Raw genomic sequence first — 25,927 nt, 5'->3', positions numbered from 1 at the left:
GCGAGCAGCTGAACACCTCCCTTACCACGTGGAAGAGCTTGAAGAAGTCCACGTTGGCGTACAGGGTGTCTTCCATCCACTGTAGGGTTCCCTGAGAGAGGGAGCACAAGCTGCCACGCACTGTCTGGGCTGCACGGCGCTGGGGAAAGATCAGGAAACGCTCCAGGAGGGCCTCGCTGCAGGCGATGTCCTTCAGCATCAGGTCTGGGACTCCACGAGCAAACTGCAGAAAGGAAAAGCAACACTGGAAACCTCCCTGTGTAGAAGAATACTGGCCCCCCAGTGATTCCATGTCCTAACCCACAGACCCTGTGAATATGCTATGCAGCACAGCGAGCGGAATTAAAGATTGCAGATGAAATTAAGGTTGCTATTCATCTGACTTTAAAATAAGGAGATGATTTTGGATTATCTGGGTGAACCCAATGTAATCACAAGAGTCCTTTAAATGTGGAAGAGAATAGCAGAATAAACAATGTCAGGATAATTTGATGCGGGGAAGACTGGACCGGCCACTACTAGCCGTGAAGATGAAGGGAGGCCACCAGCTGAGGAACGTAGACAGTCTCTAGAAGCTAGAAAAGGCAAGAAATTGAACTTTCCTCTAGACTGCCCAGTAAGGAGCACAGCCCTGCTGGCACCTTGACTTTCAGAATGTGATCTCTGGAACCATAAAATAATAAATGTGTGTTGTTTTAAGCCACTAAGTTTGTGGTAATTTGTTACAGCAGCCACAGAAAATGAAAACACTCCCAAGCCTCATTTTAACAGAGAGACTTTACGACATGAGCCATTCCTTCTTAGCACATGATGCTAAGGTACCATCAGGACCTACTGTGTGCAGCTGAGGGGGGCGAGTAGCTAGAATGCATTTGGAGTGATGGTGAATGACCACCTCTCCCCCTTCCTGTCTCACCAGATTTACATATACAAATACTGGATGCCCAGTTAAATCTGAATTTCAGATAAACAGTGAACAATTTTTGGTACAAGTATGTCCCAAATGGAGTCCAAATAGAACATCCTTATGCTGAAAAAATTATTTATTGTTTATTTAAAATTCAAATTTAACTAGGCACCCTGTATTTTATCCAATGATGTTAACCCCTGGAGCACCCACATCAGAAACCTCCCGTGGGCAGTGACTCTCAAAGCACAAGCTCCCTGATGGCCTCCAGAGGCAAAGGAGGCCTCAGCCCTGGCCAGGGACCTTTATCCACCCAGCACAGTAAATGGCCTCCTGGAGTCCTGGACTCCCAGTGGACAAAAGCATTAAATACCATGAACAGAACAGGCTCATGGACTTCCTTGGCCTCCACAGTCCCATGGATTCTACACAGGGGAGGGAATTAATTAACTCATTTTGTCCAAACCTCTAGTATCTCAGAGGAGAGAAGTGAGGCTGAAGGGGTTAGGTGACTTGATAGGGTTATACAACAGGCTGGAGGAAAGCTGGGACACCAGACGAGTGCCACTCATTCATTCAATGCTCATTCACTGTGTTCCCATTCTGCAGGGACTAGGAGAGTTACCAGGCATGCAGAGAGAATGAGATAAATTTTCTGCCCTCCAAAAAGCTCATGGGCTAGCTAGAAATGCAGGCATTTAAACAGCAGCAGAGTATATCATGAGAAACACTGGGCTGGAAGAAACACAAGCTAGAATCAAGATTGCCAGGAGAAATATCAATAACCTCAGATATGCAGATGACACCACCCTTATGGCAGAAAGTGAAGAGGAACTAAAAAGCCTCTTGATGAAAGTGAAAGAGGAGAGTGAAAAAGTTGGCTGAAAGCTCAACATTCAGAAAACGAAGATCATGGCATCCGATCCCATCACTTCGTGGCAGATAGATGGGGAAACAGTGGAAACAGTGTCAGACTTTAATTTTTTGGGCTCCAAAATCACTGCAGATGGTGACTGCAGCCATGAAATTAAAAGATGCTTACTCCTTGGAAGGAAAGTTATGACCAATCTAGATAGCATATTCAAAAACAGAGACATTACTTTGCCAACAAAGGTTCGTCTAGTCAAGGCTGTGGTTTTTCCTGTGGTCATGTATGGATGTGAGAGTTGGACTGTAAAGAAGGGTGAGCGCCGAAGAATTGATGCTTTTGAACTGTGGTGCTGGAGAAGACTCTTGAGAGTCCCTTGGACTGCAAGGAGATCCAAGCAGTCCATTCTGAAGGAGATCAGCCCTGGGATTTCTTTGGAAGAAATGATGCTCAAGCTGAAACTCCAATACTTTGGCCACCTCATGTGAAGAGTTGACTCACTGGAAAAAACTCTGATGCTGGGAGGGATTGGGGGCAAGAGGAGAAGGGGACGACAGAGGATGAGATGGCTGGATGGCATCACTGACTCGATGGACATGAGTCTGAGTGAACTCCGGGAGTTGGTGATGGTCAGGGAGGCCTGGCGTGCTGCGATTCATGGGGTCACAAAGAGTTGGACATGACTGAGCGACTGAACTGAACTGAACTGAACTGAAGTGCTAGAATGAACGTAGTGAAACCAGAGCACGGAAGAGGGAGCATTAAGAATCGCTAGTAAAAGTAGCTGGTATTTATTAAGTGTTTACTATGTGCCAGGTGTTAAGTGGTTTATAGATACTAAGTCTTTAACCTCCCACAACCACTGTATATGGTAGGAAATTTTATTGTCTCCATTTTACACATGAGGAAATAGAGTGATTAATTTAACTTGCAGTTAACTGTGTGACCTTGCTGAGATTTGAACCCAGAGCTTTTGCTTAGCCATTTTGAACAACTTTTGCTCTTAATTCTCTTGTCAAGTAGGGCAGGGGGAGGGGCGGGACAAAGAAGGGAGAGTTTATGAACCATTCGATTGAGGAAGTAACATTTGAGCTGGGCCTTGAAGAAAGTTCAGGAGTTTCCTGGGCTGTGGGTAAGGGGTGTGGTGAGGGATAAGCCAGAGTACTCTGCTACTTCAGTCATCTAATAATTCCCTAGATGGGGCGAGGGGATTCCCTTTGGAGCTGTGCTCAGATACTAGGCAGAGGGATATCCAGTCTTGACAGTCAAGAACAAAATCCCATGTATAATGATGATCAATTAGAGAGCAGCACACCCTATGTGATCGATTAAGGTAATTAAAATTAAATGGCATTTAAAATTCACTTCCTCACTTGTACTAGCCTCGTCTCACATGCCCACTAGCCACACACGGCTATGGTTACCCTATAGATGGCACAGAGAGAACTTTGCCAGCATGGAGGAAGTTCCAGGGGACAGTTCTGTCCAGGAGTTACAGAGTTGGTTGGAGATGGAGAAAGAGGTCAGGAGGAAGGCTCACAGGTCACTGGGGCTGAGAAGCAGGGTGGGTAGGAGGCATGGAGGGAGCTGGGTCCACATGACTGGCCTCTGGAGTGCAGGAGCTGAGCTCCTTCCTAAGCTCAGGGAAGCCTCAGCTAATCAGAGCCTGCAACACTAAACACAGGCACACCCCAATGGCCCTGTCTCCTCCCCACATGAAAGGCTGTTGCCCTGATGTTAGCAACACAGCAGCTGGAGACCTAAATGTCACAGAGGTGAGGAACTGGAAAGAAATTTCCCCTAAATTCCTGCCCTTATCTCCATCTCCCTTGTGTTACCAACTGGAAGTCATCACAGGCATTTCCAGGACTTGAGTTTTATGAGCTGAAGAGAAAGCAAAGGGAAAGTGAGCAATCCATGCTGCCTGCCATTGGGTTGGAGTGGGAGGGGGAGCCAAGCAGAGCTGGGCAGCCAGCCAGGCCTGACCCCCAGGGCCTACCCAGGCGTGCACTGGGGCCGCACCTGGGCACTGCCCTCACTCCAAGTGCCCTGATGTGCTGTGTCAGGGCTGAACCTTATTTCCCCTTGTCTAGTTTCCATGAAAACCTCAGGGACTGAGAAGCCAGAAAGGTAGGTATGGATTTCTTCACTGTTGTACTGGGAACCAGCTTGAAAAGCCCATCCAACAGAACCAACCTCAACCAGGCAGGTGGGTAAGTCCCCTCCTCTCCCCGGGCTCAGACGGCACCCTGTGCAGACCTTTGCCTCAAGACTGACACAGGCCCTGAAATTTCTCTGTTTACATCTCCGTCTTCCCTGGAGTCTCTAGTGGCTCAGAGGTAAAGAATCCGCCTGCCAATGCAGGAGATGCGGGTTTGATCCCTGGAGAAGGAAATGGCAACCCACTCCAGTATTCTTAACCGGGAAATCCCTTGGACGGAGGAGGCTGGTGGGCTACAGTCATGGGGTCAGGATGAGTCAGACAAGACTTAGTGACTAAACAACAATTCTTCCGGAGTCTAGAGGAGGTGCCATCCTGGCCAGGAGAGGCAGGCAGGATGTCTGTGCTAAGGCTCCTGCTTATCATGCATTCTCTCTGTGTTTATCACACTAGGAACCCACACACCCAGGATGCTGGGCCAGGAGCCCATGAGGCCCTAGATTAGAGCCATGGTTCTCACCCCTGAGCTGTTAGAACCACCCAGTGGGTTTGTTAAAGTGGAGAGTGCTGGTCAGTCTGGGGTGAGGCCTGTGAATTTACTCCCAGTCCTTGCTGATGCTCCTGGTCTGGGGACCTTGAGAACCAATGAAAGGGCCCAGGACTGAGAATGAGAAGACCCCGATTCCACTCCAGCTCCAGCAATTCCAGCTCTCTAGCTGGGCACCAGTCTCTCGGCCACCAGGCATGTCAAGTTTCTCATCTGTTTGACCCATCTTGGGATTAGTGTGAGGAGCTCAGGTGCTCAGAGAGGTGGAAGTCTTACTTTAGTGGTAAAAATGCTCTGAACAAATACAGGAGATTATGAAAACAGATGACACAGGTTTAGCGGAGTTACAAGCAGTTTGCCTGGCATTGAGGAGACACGGCCCAGGAAAGCAGAGGTCTGCTCTGTATGCAGCTGTTATCAGGCTCCATGACCTTGAAGGTCACCTCAGCACACTTGATCCTGGCTTTGCCTGTTTCTCAGCTGGCACTCTCCTCTCACAGGCATTTGCATTGGGTCTACTGTTCAGTAAGATCTGCTTAGATAGCATCTCCTCAGGAAGGCCTTCTCTGATGATTACATTGAAAACTGCCCCCCCGTCCCTTCCTAACTCAGATGCTGCCGGACCTTCCTCACGACCTGGGAACGCACGTAGGTGCCCTTGGCTTACGTGGTCATCGCCTGTTGTCCCCACTGGAATGTGAGCTCCCGGAGTCAGGGGTTTCCTCGCATTGTTCCCACTGCATTCTGGTACCTAAAACGTCTCTATGTATTTGATGGCTACATGAATAAACCTCAGTTTCCTCAACAATAAAGGGAGTTTGAGCCACGTGATCTCTTAGGTTCCTTCCAGTCTTAAAGCTCTGAGGTGTTTGAAGTGCTGCCAGCTTCTGTGCCACTTCAGAATCCCATCATGGGGACTGTATCATCTCACTGAACCCGAGGTGTTCTCCTGAGCATGTGGCATGAATCTGAATGCTTCTGAATGTGAAAGCAAGAAAGAAAAAAGAAACTCAAGGTCTCCCTTGCCTTTCTCAGGCTCAGTGCCTACTCCTCCCCTCCAGGGACCACTGGGCCAATGACATCCACCTACCTGCTCTGGACGGACTTGGGAGTTGACCAGAAGGTAGACGACTGAGTCAGACAGACCAATGTTCTTCACGAGAAACAGTGTCAACGTTTCATCATCTTTTAGGACCTCCCGAATTCGTATTCCTCTTCCTGCATACGAAAGAGAAAAAGAGCAGGGTGTTGAAGGAAAAATGGGTCAAATAAGGGAAAATATCGAGAAGTGATTTCTAACTGGACTCTCAGAGGAAGGCTCTGTTTGGGGGCTCCATGGGAGCACCTAAGGGTCAGGCCTGTCACCAACACAGTCACAGCATTTACTGCTGGAGCAGATAGGCAAAATTTGTGAGAAGGCACACAAGCTGGAAAAAGCTAGGTTGGCCTGGAGGTGGTGGTGGTCATCAGATCCTTTGCAGAGTCGGTGTTGGGCAATGGGGTGGGGTGAGGAGCAGTTTTGTCCTCCTGGGAATATATGGCAATGTCTGGAGACATTTTTAGTTGTTACAACTTGGAAAATACTGGTGGGTAAGTACTAGTGGATGCCACTAAACATCCCACAATGCACAGAAGAACCCTGCTTCCCTGACCAAGCAAAGAACTATGCAGTTCAAACGGTCAATAGTGCTGAGGCTGAGAAACCCTTCAGTTCAGTTCAGCCGCTCAGTCATGTCCGACTCTTTGCGACCCCAAGGACTGCAGCACCCAGGCCTCCCTGTCCATCACCAACTCCCGGAGTTTACTCAAACTCATGCCCATTGAGTTGGTGATGCCATTGAATCATCCCATCCTCTGTCGTTCCCCTCTCCTTCCACCTTCAATCTTTCCCAGCATCAGGGTCTTTTCAAATGAATCAGCTCTTCACACCAGGTGGCCAAAGTATTGGAGTTTCAGCTTCAGCATCAGTCCTTCCAATGAATATTCAGGACTGATTTCAAACCCTAGACACGTGGAATTGGAGGAGACACGTGCTCTGTCCACAGGGCCATTGTCAAGGGGTAGACGACCCTTCCTGGTGTTTCTGTCACGTCAGCTATGGCTCTAAGTTCAGGGTATGCACTTGGACTAAGACTTACGGGGCTGTCTGGGGCAAGAAAATCTTCAAGTGGGGAAAGGGGAGGGTCTATTGCCCGGGCTTGCAGTCTCATGCCCTGATCAGCCCAGTCACATTCTTTCCACTCCACTCAAACCCACTGGAAGCAGAAATTTCTTTATAAGGAGGCATAAAGGATTCCTAACCATTACAGTGACCCTGGGGCAAGTGATTGACCCTCTCTGGGTCTGCATTTTCCACATATGCCTCTTAGGATTGTTGTGGGGGTGACTTGGAATAAAGAATGTAAAGTACTTAGCTGCCAACTTAAAAAAAAAAGAAAAAGCTTGTCCTAATTGCATTAATATTATTCTTACCCTTTCTAGGGAATTCCCACTCACCTTCTCTGCCTGCTTCCAGGGCCAACCTTCAGTCTCAAGCTGGCCACTGCTCCAGTTCTGGAGGCACCAGCCAGAGAAGATGGCAGAGGGTCCAGATATTTAAGAAATCATTTCAACATGCAGTTCATTTCAGTTCCAGTTGCTCAGTTGTGTCAGACTCAAATATTTGGGTTGCATGAAAATGCTTATCTCTACATCCTATCTTTGCCAGGAGCCTGGTTGACTGCTTATCTCTTAGTTCTTCTTTAACTTTAACCATCAAATGTCCCTGCTCCTTCCAGGTTCTAATACTACAGTGCCTCATCTGCTCTGTCCCCAAATCCTCCCTTCCCCAGGCAGCCAAGAGGTTCCCTTGAGTGCTTGACAGCCACCCTTCATGTTCAGGTCGTGACTTTCTTTGTATATGCCGCCTCCAGATTGATGTTCTGCTAATTTCCTCTTGAAAGGGGATGGGCCAGCCACAGACCTGCCCATGCAGCTGGGGCCAGCTTCGGGGAACCAACCCTGAAGTTCTATCACACGGACACCTCCCTCACCACCATGGAGCGTGCTGACAGTTGTACCACCAGGGAATCCAGTGTCACCCAAAGCCTTAAGGAGGACCTGACTGCAATAGTCCCTTTATCTTCAGTGGATATATTCCAAGACCCCCAAGGGGAAGCAGATAGTACCAAACCCTATATATATATATACTGTGTTTTTTTCCCTATACATACATACCTATGATGAGGTTTAATTTATAAACTAGGCAGAGTAAGAGAATATCTGAATTGCCAGCATCATTGGTCTTGCACTTTGGGGCCTTTATTAAATCAAATAAGGCTTACTTGCACATAAACACTGTAATACTCTGACAGTCAATCTGAAAAAAGCCAGGGAGTAAGTGACTAATGGGCAGGATACCTGGATAAAGGGATGGTTTCCATCCCAGGCAGGTAAGTGCAAGAGTTCATCATGCTACTCAGAAAGGCACACAGTTTAAAACCTATGAGTTATTTACTTCTGGAATTTTCCACTTACATTTTCAGACTGGATGACCTCAGGTAGCTGAAACCATGGACTGGGGACACTACCCCAGGAGAGAGCAGTGGTTCTGAGAGGGGCTGCTCTATTTTCTTCTTGCTTTCTTTCCTTTTCAATGACTTATCTTCCAAACCCAGATTCCTTTTTTTTTCTTCACCTGGGGCTCCAACTTGGTAGTTCATCTCCAAATCATCTCTTTGTATATAGTATCATACTATATCCTCTGACCTCCAGCAACACAACTCCCAACACACACACACACACACACACACACACACACACACACACACACATTCACAGAGTCTCTTGAGAGTAGAGAGCTACAGATACTGCTTTTATCACACTCCCCATCATACCTAGCTGGGCACAGAGATGTAAGCCCTCCAAGTCATCTCTATGTGACACCCAGCACTAGAGCCTGACATGGAATCAGGGCTTTGGTGAATGTCTATGGAGTAATAGGAGACACCCAGTAAATAACTGTTGTCTTGACCTGAGAGTCAGGACCCTATCTGACTATTGAACTCTTCGTTATTCTTTAACTCCCTCACCTGACCTTACATACAAACATCTACAAACATCTCGCTTGGGAAAAGGGACAAAACGAGGGGAACTGGGAGCAACTTTGCCCTGGCCTAGATTCCCACCCAGGTGCCTGGGCTGCCGTGGCCCCAGGGAGAAGGTGCATGAAAGAGCGTGCTGGTTCAGCACACCTGAGGAAGGGTGGGGGCCACCCTGTAGGGAGATGTGGGGCCAGAATGTAAGCAGTGGCCGATACCAGACAGCAGGATTCCCGAGGGAGAAATGTGAACTGGGGGGCCCTGAGGAAAAGAAAATAAATGTAGTTTAAAATGTTGTTCTTCTTGTTCTCTTCCCTGGGAAGATTAGAGGCTGGGGGAAGGGGCTGCTGAGGCCCATGGAGCTCAGAAGGCTGGGATGGGGGTGGGGAGACCAGGAAAATGCGTGCGTGAGGCTCAGAGGGCAATGTTTAAAGATGACTGAGAGACTGCAGAGCTTGCTCGGGGGTAAGAGGGGAGGGGGCTTCACGGCTAGTGTTTTTTTTTTACCATTAATCCTCCTCTGTGGAGAATGCAGTACTACAGGTTTGCTAGGAAAGGAAAATGCCCTAGGTCACTGTTGGCATACTTTCCCAGGTGACTGGGGAACTGACAGGCAAAAGTACACACCAGTGACAGCCGCCCATCTCGCTTTCAGAGGCTTAACCCTCCACTGCAGCCTGGGGCTGAGGATTCAGTGCTCACAGCCAGCAAGGTCCTGGGAGCCCAGGGACAGACTCTGAAACTATCTTCACTACTGACTGTGGATTTTAGTGCTCGGCCAGAAGTTCCTTCAGACACCCTGTCCTTTTTGTTGGGGATGGTCTGTTTTCCCCTCTCATGGCCACCAAGGACAGGGGTTCTGCAGAGTCCATGTTCTCAGCCCCCAAATTCCTTTGGACAGTCTCAGCTGGCCTCCTCTAACGCTGTTTTCCCAGACCCCCCCGAAGCCAGTCTCATGAGGGGAATGTTCCCCCACAGCCCGAAGGCTGACACAAGAAGCACCTGTATGGCAATTCGAAACTAGCATTGTGTTGGCTTGTAAGCAGTGATTTCGGTCCTCATATAAAGGCTTGAAAGACCACAGAGACACTGTGGTTTGAAATGACTTCCTTTTTGCTTCCTTCCAGCCAGACCATCTGACAATGAGAAAACGCAGTGAAACGTGCACTGATGAACAGGGTGGATAGTCATTCCAGGCGTTGGGCAAGCCCGTGTTCTCATCTGCTGTTCAACCTTGGGAAAAACTGCTGCCTTGTTGGTGCTTCTCCCCCTTATTTCCCTCATATTAAAATGTCAACTGTGCCCAGACCCTGCAAGGCCCTGCGGTTCTTTCAACCCTTACTCTTAGTAAACTCCTGAGCAGCAAAGAAGGTCGTGTTTGTACTCTAGTTTTACGACATAACATGTATGCATTACTGATTTCAGAAGCAGTAGAATGTAATGAAGGAATCTTAACCGTCATCTGGTCAGACTCCTGTGCTTTATTTTTCCAATAGGGAGAGAAGGGAGAAGGTGGCCCAGTGGCAGGAGGATTGGGTTCTCTTTGGACCTACTCACCTATGCTGTTTGGCCCTCTGCTTCCCTCCAGCAGCCCCCACAGGGTGCGGACCTGGGCCTTCCACTTCTGCCCAGGGATCCCTCGGGGGAGGGCACTGGTCTAATGACTCTGTCACCAGGCACCAGCACACGGCCTGGCTTGCATGGGTGAGGAGCCCTGGGCGACTGTTTCGTACCATTCTCCCTAGCCAGAAGCTGTCCGATCCAGCCCCTTCTGTCTCCTTGGACATCACCTTCCTCACCGTTGTCATCCTGCAAGGTCGTCCTCATGGTCAGTTCATCTCCATTCAAAGAGCTGACATTTCCCAGCAGCCACAAACCACTTCCTTTACAGCCTCTGAGCCCATCCCTGAACAAACTTCCCCACCCGGGCAGCCTTTTCTCCACCCCCACAACCACACTGACCCCTGGGGTCCTGGCCAGCCTGCTGCCTTCCAGCTGTTCATTTACCCCTGAAAAGCGGGTGTGGTCCACCTGGTGCCCAGGCTGTTTCCATAGCCAGTAACTCCAACCACCTACAGAGGAGCCTATGGCGGACGCGAAAACCACACAGCATCCACTTGTGCTCTGAAAAGAGGTGTCCGAGATTTTCTGGGTTTGGGTTTTGCTTGTTTCTAGTTCTTGCCCTGGAGAGGGGGGCATGGGAGAGGGAGCTCCTTCCCCCTCTGTCCTCAAGCTTCTGGATTCCAGGGGGCTCTCCCACCCCCGCAACCTCTGTGTCCATCCAGCCTGCTTTCCTTTGCCTTCCCGTCGCCTAACCTTCACCTCTGCTCCACTTCAACCTCCATGGCCATGCCTGGGGGCTTGTTCTCATCTGTCCTGCATGCCTTTGAAATCCTGAATCCACATATTTCACATTCTGACCACAGCTGTCAATCTTTCTATCCTGTTGTTTTCTCAGTCTGTAACCAGCGTCATGGAACCCTCTGAGGCCTCCATTCTTTTGCCTCTCCATTTCCCTTGGGCAATTCCAGTCCTTCTGGCTTCTCCTTCATCCATATGCAGCCTGGACCCTATCTGTGTAGTCCAATCACTCCCCTCAACGCCCTGACCTCCTGGACCTTCCCTGGCACCTCCCTACCAGCCCCCAATCCTACTTCCCCCAACTTTGCACCTGCTCTGCCTCAGGGCCTGGGACGCTGAATATTACCAGAATAAAAAGAAGGACTATACATATTTATGTCGTGATAAACACATGCTCTGGGCTTCCGGTGGCTCCGTGGTAAAGAATCCACCTGCGAATGCAGGAAATGTGGGTTTGATCCCTGGGTAGGGAATATCCCCTGGAGGAGGAAATGGCAACCTACTCCAGTGTTCTTGCCTGGGAAATCCCATGGACAGAGGAGCCTGGTAGGCTACAGTCTATGGGGTCACAAAGAGTCAGACATGACTTAGCGACTAAACAACAGAAATAACAACAACCAACATGTGCACTGATCTTCCTGGCTCTTTACTGCTACTTGGCATTGCTTCTGCACAGTCCTGGGTAGCTCACTCTCTAGGACTCTGTGAATATGGTCCACATCTTTTCCAGGCTCCATGAACTCTTTCCCCTTCACCTGGCCTCAGACTTTCCAGAGCACATATCTTTCCACATTCTCCTATCTCGCGACTTACCTGGGATGAGATCTTTCTTGCCCTCCTTCCTAACTTTCTACCTTCAGGCCTGGTAAAAAGAGGAGTTCTTACCAAGGTAAGCCTCCTCCTGTCTCTAGATCCCTTCCTACACCCTCTGGTATCTTTTCCAACCAAATCTAATTCCTTTCTGTATTTTCAGTTTGTCTGGTGGAGGAGGCAAACGAGAAGCAAGTGATACTTAAGAACACTGAAGCCCACCTCACCTGCAATCCTCTCGGGGTGCATTCGGAGGGTGTTCATGAGCTGGGACAAGGTGCGGAGTTCTCTCCAAACCTGACCAAGGTGCTGGCTCTCTGGTGCATCCATGAGGAGTTCTTGAAAATCTCTATACACCCTTGCCAAGCTGTAAGAATGAGCCTCATCATTAAAGACATAGCTGTCATTTTCATCATTATTATAATACATTGTGTAATTTTTTAAGATACCACCTGCTTGACCCCGCTGCATATACTTACATTATATATCCTCTCAATATTGCCAAGACAAAAGGAGATATTTTTACTTCCTTATACATATAAGATAACGGGGGCTCTGAGCAATTTGTTGTCAAAAGTCTTCCAACTTTGTCAGGGCTGGGTCACTTCTCAACTCTTTTCACTATGTGTTTCCTCCTCCAAGAAGTCTTAGGATGATAATAGGAGATATTAGTAGGGGCTCTTTTCAGCCAGTATCCACTTCTCTGAGACCTGCCCTTCCAGCCATTCATATGCTCAGGTTCTAACAGCCATACTTAATCTACAAAGCCCTCCTTGCATGCATGAACACACACACCTCTGCCAAGGCTGACTGGACAAGGGAAATAAAGCTGGGGAAACAAATTTGTTCCCAGGAATTTGAATGGTACTCACAGATGCTCTTCTGATTGCCCAAGCCCAGGCATCGTGAACTGGGCAACTAGCACCAGCCGAGGCATTGAGAAGCAGGGCAGAGTGCTCAGTGGAGAGAGGCAGATGGAGTAGAACCCCAGACGGTGGTGGAGAGGCTGGACCTTGTAGGCCCAGACAGGAGGGAGCAGCTCCTGGTGGTTCTTCTGTTCTTGTCCCCCTCCCAGAGAACTGCTTGCTGCTCTTGGCTTTTTAAGAAGGTCTAGTGTCCAAATCATGTCTTTCCTTCTGAGGTTTAAACTTGTTTAAATGTGTTTCTGTGCCTTGCAAGCAAATGAATTTTGAGTAAGCCAACATCTCACGTATACTATGTGCATGAAACATGAAACTCAGATTTCCTGGCTCAGATGCTGAACACAGCTAGAGTCCAAAGCTGCTTCCCCTCCCCAGTTCCACTTCTCAACCTGTGGACCCTCAGAGCCAGTCCCACCAAAGCTCCACGGAGCTGCTGCTGAAGCACCTCCAAAGCGCCCCTGATCCCATGACGTGACTCATGGGGTCTCTCTGGATAGGCAAGTGTTTCTTCTTAGGCACCTCGAGAAGGCTCAAGCTGAAAGTACAGATTGTAAATTAAGATGTTTGCGGCCAGGGGAGCCCAGCTAAAATGCTGTCTTCCAGGAAGATGGGTGTTCTGTGTTCCCTCTTCTGTCTTCCAATAAACCAGGGGTTAGCAAACATGTTATAGGCTTGTGGACCAGGCAGTCTCTGTCACAACTACTCTTGCCTTGTACGGCAAAAGCAGTCACAGTTTGTTCCCAGTGGGGAAGGTTACCTCTGAGTATTAAGTGGAATTACCAAATGTTCTTTTTCTTTTTGTCAAAACGCAGTTTTGCCCTGGTGGAATTATATCCAAATCTCCTCTAAGGAAAGAACTGGAGCAACCCAATATCTCAGTTTCCATCTGACTTGATGTTTATACAAGTAGGTGAAGCCTGCACTCCAACAAGCCCTTGTTGGTGACCCTTGGGCATAAGCATCACAAACTGCAGCTGGAGGTCAGCCCAGTGGCTGGAGGACAACCGTGTCCTCATTCCTGCTGCTGCTGCTGCTAAGTGCTTCAGTCGTGTCCAACTCTGTGCAACCCCATAGACGGCAGCCCACCAGGCTCCCCCGTCCCTGGGATTCTCCAGGCAAGAACACTGGAGCCTCTGTCTATAGAACATGCTACATCAAGTCCCCCTATCTACTTCAAGGGAATTCCAAATATAGACTATCTTATGGAATTTGACTTGAAATTCAATCCCAGACCAGAGGTTATTAACCTGGAGTCCACATATGCCCTGAAATCATATGCACGGTGTATGTTCTGTGGGTATGTGCATCCTCATTTTCCTTGGGAAGGGGACCATCAGTTTTCATCAGCTTCTGGGAATGGTCTTCAGCCCTACAAGTTAAGAACTACTGCTCTCAAGCAACATCCTAAGATCTGGCCAACCAAGAGAACTAACGACATTTATGACAGAGGATTTGGAAATTGTCTCTTTTTCTTCCAAGAAGCAAATTTCACCTTGTAAACTTGGTTTCATTCACCCTCAAAAGGTCCCCTGACAATTTTCTTAGCTTTTAGATGTCCAAGAAGACTTTTAAAAGAACAGAGATCATTCAGAGTTGATCCAGGGTGGAGAGTGACATAAGGAATCAGAAGGGGAATGGACTGTTTCTCATGCAGTGACTCCGCTTGAGCAGATGGATGAGCTGGAGGCAGTAGACACATTTCAGCAGGGTGCTGGCATCAGACTCCTAGTCATATCTTTGGGATATAAGGACCAAGAAATTCTGTCATCTGGCCGAAGTTTGTAGCCTTTTCCTCAAGTGCCCTGACAGCTGATACAGAATGTTCCAGAGTGGAAACATGCCCTGCTCCTTTGAATTTAAGGTTTCCACAAGCCACGAGACCACTTATTCAGCAGCACATGCTCTGTGTGCACATACACGAACTCCGAGGCAAGAGGAGAATAAAGGGTGTACGGTGGGAATCCCAGCACTTACATGGAGTTGTTATAGTTTGACACAATTCCAGGAGATTCTCCTGCAGTGGGACTTTGAAAACAAGGATTGTTCACATTGCAGAAAATTCCCTGGAGCCATGGCAACATTCCTGCTGAGGGCATCGCCTTGTTGGGAAAATGGCCTTTAAGAAAGGAAAGGAAGACAAGGAGTTAGACATTGACACTAAGAAGGATGCAGGTCCTAGGAGCTAGAGCCTCTGCAGGATGGACCCTGGTCCTTCTGGTGCTTTCCTTCATGTACCAATGTTTAAGAAGCAGAAGCATCTAATGTACGCCTGGCCCTGTGCTGGGTGCTGGAGACAGGGTCTCTTCTCTCAAGCTTCCAGGGTAGTGGTGGGATGGAAACATACCTAACAGAGGCATGGATGGACCTGTGAAGGGCGAACAGAAGAGGAGCACACTGTGTTGTGGGGAGATGGAAGGGGTGGAGCGATGTTCGAGCGAGAAGCCTCCATGCGTTGCTGATGTTTAACGAGGAGAAGAGGTTTGTCTATTCCTTCCACAACTGTGTATTGAGCATCTAACCCCAAGCATTAAAGAGGGAGCACAGGTTATAGGCTCCTTGAGGGGTCAGGTACACAAGCAAGTGTTTAATGGGCAGAAGGCTGTCCATATGCAGAATATGGGGCCTGAAACTCACTAACAAGAGGATGGAAAACCAGAACAGGGGACTGAACAGCTGGTATGACTCCTGAGGATCCCACACCGGCTGCCAAGAGCCCAGAAGAAGTCATCCCAGCCAGAAACCAGGCGAAAGCTTTCTCTGAGGAGCATAGTATAAGAGAGGCACACATACCCTCATCCTCGGTCCCAGGACACCTCTGGGGTCCAAGAAATATTACATTATTAATACACTATTTTCTGTCCCTTCTTATTTATTTAAATTGGAGGCTAATTACTTAACAATATTGTAGTGGTTTTTGCCATACATTGACATGGATCAGCCATGGGTGTACATGTGTTCCCCATCCTGAACCCGCCACCCACCTTCCTCCCCATCCCATCCCTCTGGGTCATCCCAGTGCACCAGCCCTGAGCACCCTGTCTCATGCATCAAACCTGGACTGGTGATATCCCTTCTTATTTTTTCTTTAGCACCATGCCTAATATATTTCTAAACTATCTTCAAAATATAGGGCTGGCCAAAAAATTTGTTTGGGTTTATCTACATCTTAACTGAATGAACTTTTTGGCCAACCCAATATTTCAAAGAATTCATCTATAATCTGCTCCCTTTAAAAGTACAAAGAGTTTAGGTGTAGAAAAAACCAACCAAACAAAAAATAATTACACAATTCTTTAGTAACCACATGTATTTGTGTAGAATGTGCAGGATTTAAAAGTTAGTTTGCATAATGTGTTTTCTGCATTCTAGGCATGAAATGATGATAAGCAGATCAGATCCTGGCACCCCCCAGTCCCCAGACCCTTTCTTAAACAAAGTGATAGGGACCTCCAGGCATGCCAAGGCTCCCCCTACCCCAGCTCTGTTATGCTTACATTCATGTTTGCTGTAGAGGGGGTTGACATTCCTTAACCAGATCAAGACCAGAAATAAAGATAAAGGCCACACGAGTTCCACCACAAAGCGAATCTGGAAAAACAAAACACAAAGTGAGAAAGACCAGTGATACTAAGTGACTACAGGAAACATACCCCGAGCAGACACACTTCATTTCCATGTCTGTCTCTGCAACAGGACTCTGGTTGTGGCATATTTAAAGGACTTCCTTTTTTAGACCTTACCTTCCATACTGCCTCTACTCTGATATATTGGACCCCCAAGACTTGGTGTCATCTGGGTTCCAGTCTGCCTCTATTTTATTGGGTTGGCTAAAAGGTTCATTCGGGTTTTCCTGTAAGATGATATGGACAAATCCAATTGATTATTTTGGCCAACCCAATTGAAAACTTTGTTAGCACAGTACATTCATCAAAAATCATCAGGCTAAGTGCTTCAGTGCTTTTTGGATGTTGCTATGCACGTGAACGCAAATTCTGATTCTGTAAGGCCCTATCAGATCTCACATGTCTAACAAGCTCCCAGGTAATGCTGATGCCGCAGGTAGTAAAGGTCTCCTGATAACCTCTCCTTCTGCAGATGAGGAAACAGGGGCCCAGGAAGGGCAGGTGACTGGTGCAGTATCTCATGGGCAGTGACGGCATTGGAGCCAAAATCCAGCCTCCTGTCTCCAGGCCCAGAGCTCTGCCCCTCCTCACTGCCCTGTTTTCTTATGGTGCCACTGGACTTCGCATGTGTGGTCACTGAATGAATGAATGAAGGTGCAAATCCTTCCATGAAATACTGTGATTCACAGTAAAGTCAAACCCAGAAATCTAAATTTACCAACATTTTTCTTCAACAATTTCTTGTTGCTTAAATAAACAAAGAAGGGCACACTGCCATGAGATTTTACAATACTGGAAGGAGTTATCAATATCAACATATGACTAAACGTCGGTATTTAATTTAGGTTCAATTTAGAGTTTAAGGACTCTTGACTCCAAAGAAGAACCAGTTGGTTGCTGCAGCCCACACTCCAAGGCATGTCAGGGTGTGGTTGGAGGTGTGGGATTATTGGTATTGACAGATATGTATTGGGGAATGTAATAGTTCTTCCACCCAACCCCCATTCAGAAACGCATTAAAACTAAAGCAGAATTTAAGCAGATGGCTGAAAATAGAAATGTAAGCCTATATAGATCAGCTAGGGGCTATTCATGTGGCTTTAAATTTAACCCTTTATTGTTCCTTCCAAAGAAATGTACTTAAATTCTCAGCAGAATGGTGGACACCATATCAGGTGCTCAATAAACCTTTGTTCCATTTCTATGGGTTAGGACTAATGTACTTAAATTCTCAGGAGAATGGCAGACAACATCAGTTCAGTTCAGTCATTCAGTCGTGTCTGACTCTTCGAGACCCCATGAATCGCAGCACTCCAGGCCTTCCTGTCCTTCACCAACTCTTGGAGTTTACTCAAACTCATGTCATCGAGTCGGTGATGCCATCCAGCCATCTCATCCTCTGTCGTCCCCTTCTCCTCCTGCCCCCAATCCCTCCCAGCATCAGAGTTTTTTCCAATGAGTCAACTCTTCGCATGAAGTGGCCAAAGTATTGGAGTTTCAGCTTTAGCATTAGTCCTTCCAATGAACACTCAGGACTGATCTCCTTTAGGATGGACTGGTTGGATCTCCTTGAAGTCCAAGGGACTCTCAAGAGTCTTCTCCAACACCACAGTTCAAAAGCATCAATTCTTCAGCGCTCAGCTTTCTTCAGAGTCCAACTCTCACATCCATACATAACCACAGGAAAAACCATAGCCTTGACTAGCGGACCTTTGTTGGCAAAGTAATGTCTCTGCTTTTGAATATGCTATCTAGGTTGGTCATAACTTTCCTTCCAAGGAGTGAGCATCTTTTAATTTCATGGCTGCAATCACCATCTGCAGTAGACAACATAGCATATGCTCAATAAATCTTTGTTCCTTCTCTGTTGGTTAGGTCTGCTGGCAAACAGATTATTACAAATCATAACATAAGTCAATGAGAGAAAAAAGACAATACATTGAAGAAAAGAAAAAAAATGTTTAGGATAGGTGGTGATTATGCTGTTGTAACATTTACAAAACCTTTTATCCAAAATATGTCTAGGGATGATGTATTAGAAGACAAACTCACACAAACATTATGGGAAGAAGAAAGAACAGTAGATTTTTCCTTAAACCACTCGTTTTTAAGACTTCTCCTATACATTCTCCCCACAAATGGCTAAACACCAATATCAGACAAGTCCCATCCAGTATTAAAAGGACTGGCTCCGAGCACACTTGATAGTCATAAAAATGTTGGCAGTTCCCCCAAGCCATGCAAATCAAGGGTGGAGGGGTAAAAACTGTCCACAGTTACCCTGTTTCACTGTTAAGGACGCACCCATTCTTGCTGGTCACTAGAGCTCTTCCCATGGCACTCATCGTCATTACTCCTTCATGCAGGTGGACCCCTCCCTGGCTATAAGCTTCCTGAGGGCAGGGACCATGTCTATCCTTGTCACTACACCCAATACAGGGCCAAGTTTATAAAAAATGTCCAGTAAATATTGGCGGAATGAATGAATCTTTGTCAAGACTGGTCTAGGAGGCTCCTCTAGAAAGTTGGAGGTGACTCAGTGGCTCAGGTAAACAACAGTTTGCAAATTGAACAAACTGCTTCCCTCATGGACAGTACGCTGGCTTCACAGCTTCCATCCCAAATTTCCCCATCCCACCCACTCTCCAACCAGTCCCCATCACTTGGTAAGGTTGGAGAGCAAGTTCTGCAAGATAGTAATGTGAGTGATAGGTGCAAACTATGAAACCAAAACTTTTTCCTGGTGTCCTCACCAAGGAAATGAGACAACCAGTCCAAATTCTACATCTTTGATTCTTCCTTAAGACAACTGCTTGCGGCATTGGCTGTCTATCGTCTACTAAGTCAGCCACCTTCCATGTAGCAATGCCTACCTGGGAATAGGCTGGTATATGAAACATTGCTGCTGATTTGGGAATGGGGAGACCTAGGTTAGGAATCACTTTGGGGCTTGTTTTATCTCCAAGTCTCAGTTTTCTCATCTGTGAAATCAGCCTATTCTATCCTATAGCTTATACTGAGGGTTAAAAGTGTGTCAACAGCAGAGGTTCTTAGCTGACTTTTCTGTCTACTAGCTGTACAACCTTGGGTAACCCATTCGATCTCTCCATGCCTTGGGGTCTCATCTGTAAAATGGGAGTGCTATCAGGACCTACCTCTCAGAGCAGTTGTGAGAATGAAGTGAGTTCAGTTTGTAAAACACCTGAAGCAGAGTCTGGCACATAGAAACATACTATGGACATGAGACGTTTATTACTGACCCTCACTTCCCACAAGGGTCACAGGGACATTATAAGTGACAGCACATTGTAAAGTCTGAACAGCAAGGAGCTATAATTTAAATTATCTGCAAGGTCCTAGGTCTGCCCTCCACTCACATTCACGTTTCCTCCTTTTTCTTCCTTTCTGGAGTCAAAACTACTCAGTTTTCAGTTTGGAAGCATGGGGCTTTCTGAGAAAACTAACCACACACTGTCCCCTACTCCATGGAGGATCTTGGGCCAGGGGAGGGTCAGCCAGCCTGGTCTACCTGTCCTGTGGATAAAATTCCCAAACCCAGGCTAGTGGATCTCATCCCTCTTTGTCATGTAAGTCACACATTCTCTTACCCACTTACTCACTCACACTTGTAGTTTTGAAATATCTGGTCTTTGCAAGTCCACCTATTCGGGGAGGCCAGTTCAGAACTTTACTTTCCTCCTTCACCCTTTGCTGAGGGTAAGGACTAGTACAGCTTTGCAGGTTTTCCTCTTTACCACATCTCTGAATTAGGGCCTCTATTTTCCACCTAAAGTCCCTGCCTCTCAAATGATCACCTTCATCAACTTAGGTCTGCGGTTCTCACATGGCTGAATGCAGGAATCTGTAGGGAGCTCGGGCCATGCCCCACATCAATTACACCAGGGTGTCTGGCCATGGGACATCAGTTTGGTATTTTTTTGTTTGTTTGTTTTTTAACACTTCTCAGGTAGTTCCAGTGTGTGGCTGGGACTGAGACCCACTGGCCCAAGTAGTAGTTGGTAATCTTTGAAAAGCAGTTTTGGAGAAGTCAGTGTTACTGTTCAACTCTGCGAGTATTTGTTTAGATAGGGCTGCATTTCACACTTCACTTCCTGCACAAAGACCACCAGCAATTCTTTTCTAGCCTTTCTAGCCTGACAAGTCCCCACAACAACCTCGTCCCCTCCCCCAGAACTGTATGTGTAGCCCCCATCCCAGAGCGGCATCTTTGTCCTTGATGCTCAACTGTGCACAGGCATACCCTAGGGAGAAATTCCACAGTATAATTAAACACATGTTTTCGGAGTAGCTCTCCCTCCCCACACCCCTCGTCTTTAAACATGTCTGTAACTAATTAAGCCCAGCCGAAGCTCAGAAGGGGCTGGTGGAAATTTTTTTTTCTCAAACTGGTATTTCCTTGTTCTCTCTTTTTTTTTTTGCCCCCTCCTCCCCCTTTACCACTCAATCTACTTAGGGGAGGAGGGGGTCACAGGGAAGGGCAGAGTCATGCTTGTTGTTTGAAACCTTGGTCAGCTAGGTTTTCTTCCCTCCTACTCTGTTTTCAATTTGAAAGCCGGTGGCCAAGGATCCAAACAGCTGCATGATTTCCCCTTTTGCACTGAGAGCCCAGACAGGATTGTCATCCTGAATGAATATGCCCCAAGACCTGAGGAGGTTTGGAACTAGCTGCCCAGCCTTCCCTCACCTGCCAGGTTCTCCTCACCTAATTCTGGCCCCTAGGTCAAAGGTCATGGATATACCAGATGCCCAGGTCTGGGGCCCAGGAAATGATAAGCCCCCTACTCTCACAAATCCTCGTGTGCGCCTGCTAAGTCGCTAAGTCATGTCTGACTCTCTGCGACCCCGTGGACTGTAGCCCATCAGGCTCCTCTGTCCATGGAATTTCCCAGGAGAGAATGCTGGAGTGGGATGCCATTTCCTTCTTCAGGGGATCTTATGGACCTGGGGATCAAACCTGCGTTTCCTGCATTGGCAAGTGAGTTCTTTACCACCAAGCCACCTGGGAAGCTCCATGAATTCTCAGGTTTCCCCAAATATCCTGCCCTGATATGGAAGCTGGGACCAGAGAGATGACACCAAGGGGCCCTAGACTGTGGGCTCTAAGGGGCAAGAGACACACCTAATATGTCTTTATAAACCCACTCAACACAGTGCCTGCCTCATCGAAAGTATGAGCAAGTGTGTACTTGCTAGGGAACAGAGGGAGAACTCTTATCACTAGAAATGCATACTCTGGGGAATGAACTCCTTGAGGAGTCTGCTCTTATCCCTGCCAACCCCATTCTCTCTTCTGAGCTCCCAGAGCTCATCTTCATCTCCTGCCCCATGCCGCCTTCCTCTCCACTACTGCACATGTTTTGCTGCTCAGTCATTGTGCGCAGATACCCGCTCCCACCCCGGCTCTGAGTTCCGTGAGGACAGGGGCTATCTAACGCGCAGATGACTAGGCCACAGAAAGTGGAAGTGTCAGTCACTCAGCTACGTCCAGCTCTTTTCGACTCCATGGACTGTAGCCTGCAGGCTCCTCTGTCCATGGAATTCTCCAGGCAAGAATACTGGAGTGGATTGCCATTCCCTTCTCCAGGTGACCTTCCCAACCCAGGGATTGATCTTAGGTCTCCTGCTTTGCAAGTAGATTCTTTACCATCTCAGCCACCAGGGAAGCCCCTAGGTCACAGATAGTGACCATAAAACCCACTTTCCCAGGTCTGTTATCACTTTACACTCGTTGTTCTGGTATATTCATCATTAGTGCCTCCTTTCACTTTTAAAGCTACCCTGGATTGGATGATAAACTAGATGGTCACCCTATCTTTGTTGTCTTCCTGACCAGCTTACTACACAGGGCTTGCTACCTGGGGGCAGTGTGGGGTCACTGGCGTGTCTGCCTGTCCTGGAGCCCTGGGTCCAGCCCCACCAGTCACTAACCTCCAAAGACTCAATAACGTCACTGATGCCCATGGTGGATAATAGTGGAGGCTGTCTCACAGAATTGAGATGAGGGTTAAATGAAGTGATACTTAGTGCCATGCCAGACATTCAGTAATACTTGATAAATGTCAACAGAGGAAGGAAAAACAAAGGGATGGGGGTGGGGGAAGCAAAGATCTGAAGACTTTCCTTTTATGACCTTAAGGGATAAAGAGAGGAGGAAGGGGGAAATCTGGTATCTGGTTTTTGCTCTTGCTCTGCCCACAATAGTAAACATCCAAAACCATGAAAGTCTGAGGAATTAAAAACCTAGGAGCTGGGTTATGGGCTGGGTGAGTTTTTTCTTTTTCTTTTCTTTCTTATAGTCATCATTTTGTGGAGGCAGAAGCTTCCAAAAAGTTTACAGAAGGGGCCACAGATCCCTATCAGAGCTCTTGGGGGCTGTGGGGATATCTCCATCATACCCAGACATCCTGGAAATTCCTGGAATGTAGCAGTGGAGAAGCTAGCTGGAGGCACACCAGACAAAGACTTCAATCTCCATCATCCCAATGGCACCAAATGATTGTCAGGCCTGACTATGTGCACCCTGGGAGATTCCCCCAGCCAAGGTCCTCAGCCTGAAAGGCCCTGTCTCACCACAGAGGCGCTGGCAATGCTGCCTCCAGGAAGCACATTGGGGAGAAGATAGAATCCCTGAACAGAGACCACCCACCAGCACCAGGGAAAGCAAGCAGAAACCGTGAGGGCCTCTGAGCCAAAAGGGTTTTGAAGATAGGGTTTTTGAAAATAGGGTTATTCTCTGTAACAGCAACACACTTGCCACAGGAATGGAATCATTTCAGGCCAGCAGCTATTGTCCCTGGGTGCATTTTTAGAGGACCATGAAGAGCACATTGAGAGTAAAACTGAGTGAAAATCTAGGCTAAACATCATGTAGGCAGAGACCATGATTGTCTTGTTACTGTGTGCCCAGCACCTGGCCAAGTGCCTGGCTATTACTGTTGTCGTTTAGTCACTAAGTCATGTTTGACTCTGCGACCCTGTGGACTGCAGCACGCCAGACTTCCCAGTCCTTCACTGTTCAGGCCCACTGAGTCGGTGATGCCATCCAGCCATCTCATCCTCTGTCGCCCCCTTCTCCTGCCCTCAATCTTTCCCAGCATCAGGGTCTTTTCCAATGAGTCGATTATTAAGTATTTGTTAACTGAAGGAGCAAATGAATAAATGAATGAACTTAATAACGAGTCTGCTTCAGTTTTTGCCTATTTGCATTCTACGAAGGAAGCTCCTGGAAATAGAGATTAAGTTTCTGATTACTTTTAGTATAGCGTTCTTGGGGTAACATATAACTTCAGTGCTAGTTTGAAAATCACACCAGCTTTGACAAAGGAAAGCAGCCTGAGGATAGTGGTGTCTCCCAGTAGGAAGGGGTCCTAACTTGGCTTCCCCTACAGTCTCCCTAAATCCTGTCCAAGACACACAAATGGGAAGAATCATCTGTCCACTGGTTGACTGTGGCCCTTGCTGCTCCCTTTCGTGCCAGTTATTAACCTATCGTCTCTCAGCTCCAAACCCTCTTGCTAGCCAGGGCTTCCTCCTCTTGGGTCTGAGCCTGAGACTGGGCTCAGAGACCTCAGCAGTGGCCTCGTTGTGTCCCTTCCTCACAGATCTGCATTTCGGCTCTGCTGACATCACCTCTGTGTTTCTAATATTTAGCAATCCCACTTTCTCCCTGGTTCTCTCAGGTGTAGGGGTGGTAATTGTATCCTGCAATTGCTGCCTCCATGTCACCTGGAGCTCTTTTACATCCTCAGGTACCAGCTTGCTGCTGCTGCTAAGTCACTTCAGTCGTGTCCGACTCTGTGCGACCCCATAGACAGCAGCCCACCACGCTCCCCATCTGTGGGATTCTCCAGGCAAGAACACTGGAGTGGGTTGCCATTTCCTTCTCCAACGTGTGAAAGTGAAAAGTGAAAGCGAAGTCGCTCAGTCGTGTCAGACTCTTCGCGACCCTATGGACTGCAGCCTACTAGGCTCCTCCATCCATGGGATTCTCCAGGCAAGAGTACTGGAGTGGGTTGCTATTGCCTTCTCCTAGGTACCAACTTGGTTACCAGCTAATGCCTCCTTCCATTAGAGTCCCTCTGACTGGACTGTGACTGAGATACTCATCAGGGGTCCTCAGATATTACATCTGTTGGCCCCCTTCCTTCTCCAATCTCCTTTCCAATACCCATGAAAACCCTGTCCTGACCACAAAAACCCACACGGAATCGAGGCTTGGAACAGATCCGTTGTCTTCCTCCCCATAGCCCATCTTCCTCCCCGTCTCCTCCTACCTCGCCTGGCTCTCTCTCAGTCCTATCCACTCAGTCCTCCCCCGCTTCTTCTTCTCTTGGCTCCTTTAGTCACCCAGCATTTCCATGCCCCTGAGGCCACAGCAATGTGCGTTATCTATAGTTACGTATTCACTCTGTATCGTTTCCCAGAAAAAATTGACAGAGGCCAGATGGATTTACATGTACACCCTTGGGGTCCTCTGATCTCTTGTGGCTGTTGGCTGTTCTTCTCAGGGGATATTTGGCCTGTGTTCCTTTTTCTTGCTCTTGGTCTCAAAACATACTTCAGTTTCTCTCAGCCAGACTAGAAATGAGTCCAGGGTAGGATCTGTGCCTTTTAAGTCCCTGGTCCAGCCCAGTACATGTGTGCTCACTGGAAGGCTCAGTAAACATCTGTGGTGCTGATAAGATATTATAGCTCATCGAATCTGACACCATCAAGATGCGTTGTTACCTTTTTTAATGGGTTGTTTTTGCACACTAAGAAAAGAACGCATCACTTGATTGTGAGCTGTAGTTCAATTTCAGAAATGTGAAAAAACAGTGTGCCGTTTAGAACCAATGAAATATAGTATCATTGGTTTGGGAAGCTCTTGGAAACCGTAGTTTTCCTTTGAGCCTGATTTTTAGGACTTTGGACTCTTTCCGCCACACAGTATGAATGCACAAGGGAATGCCGACAGAGACGGAGGCTTAAAAACCAGGGGCGGGGAGGGATGGGCAGGCAATGGGTTCATGTGCAGGACAGGCAAAAGCACACTTCACAGTACGGCCATGCTGGGCTGCGGATGGAGGGCGGCTACCTCAGGACAGAGAAGCACATCTTCCTGGGAAGGACCCTCGTCAGAGCGGCACATTACTGAGGAGCCAGACATTACTTGCTGCTTCGGTGACAAATAGCAACTAACCCATCGGCTTCTCACCCTCCCCGCTCCCACCCCACCCATTCTCTCCATTGTCTATTTGCTCCACACCTCCTCAGTCCAAGACCACAGTTTCCTCTCTTACCTTTTGCCTTTTCCGCAGGGTCCAGTTCTTCCACAGCAGAAGCTTGATCTGTCTGGCAAAGCCCATGCTGGTGATCACGGAAGATCGGAGATCACTCCCAGCCCTCTGTCTGTGACAGGGGCTCACAGGCAGCAATGGACATAAATGGTGCCCAGAGCACCTCCAGCTTAGGCTGCTGTGTCCTTCACGGGGTGATTAAAGGCTACTTTCTTCAGAGCATAATCCCTTTTAATTACACATAAGCCCTTCATGGAGGAAAGCAGGCTGACACTCTGTTGGCTTCTTTTTGGGAACACATGAGTGACGGAGCACTAAGTGAATCGAGGTGGGGGCATTTCATGGGAAA

General features: G+C 47.8%; 1 protein-coding gene across 1 annotated transcript in view; it reads right to left on the bottom strand.

Moving 5' to 3' along the window:
* Positions 1-25,708, bottom strand: part of ABCA4 (ATP binding cassette subfamily A member 4) — a 144,247-nt gene extending 118,539 nt beyond the window's left edge. The window contains exons 1-6 of the mRNA XM_027536459.1: positions 25,582-25,708; positions 16,151-16,244; positions 14,631-14,772; positions 11,961-12,100; positions 5,574-5,701; positions 26-223 (exon numbers count right to left, since the gene is read on the bottom strand). Of these exons, the coding sequence (XP_027392260.1) occupies positions 26-223; positions 5,574-5,701; positions 11,961-12,100; positions 14,631-14,772; positions 16,151-16,244; positions 25,582-25,647 (768 nt within the window). The 5' untranslated portion in view covers positions 25,648-25,708. The remainder of the gene's footprint in view (positions 1-25; positions 224-5,573; positions 5,702-11,960; positions 12,101-14,630; positions 14,773-16,150; positions 16,245-25,581) is intronic.
* Positions 25,709-25,927: the final 219 nt, after the last annotated feature.

The sequence above is a fragment of the Bos indicus x Bos taurus genome, chromosome 3 (assembly GCF_003369695.1).
Source record: "Bos indicus x Bos taurus breed Angus x Brahman F1 hybrid chromosome 3, Bos_hybrid_MaternalHap_v2.0, whole genome shotgun sequence".
Classification (NCBI taxonomy): domain Eukaryota; kingdom Metazoa; phylum Chordata; class Mammalia; order Artiodactyla; family Bovidae; genus Bos; species Bos indicus x Bos taurus.
The sequence above is the reverse complement of the archived record's forward strand: the minus strand, read 5'-3'. Positions and strand labels throughout refer to the sequence as shown.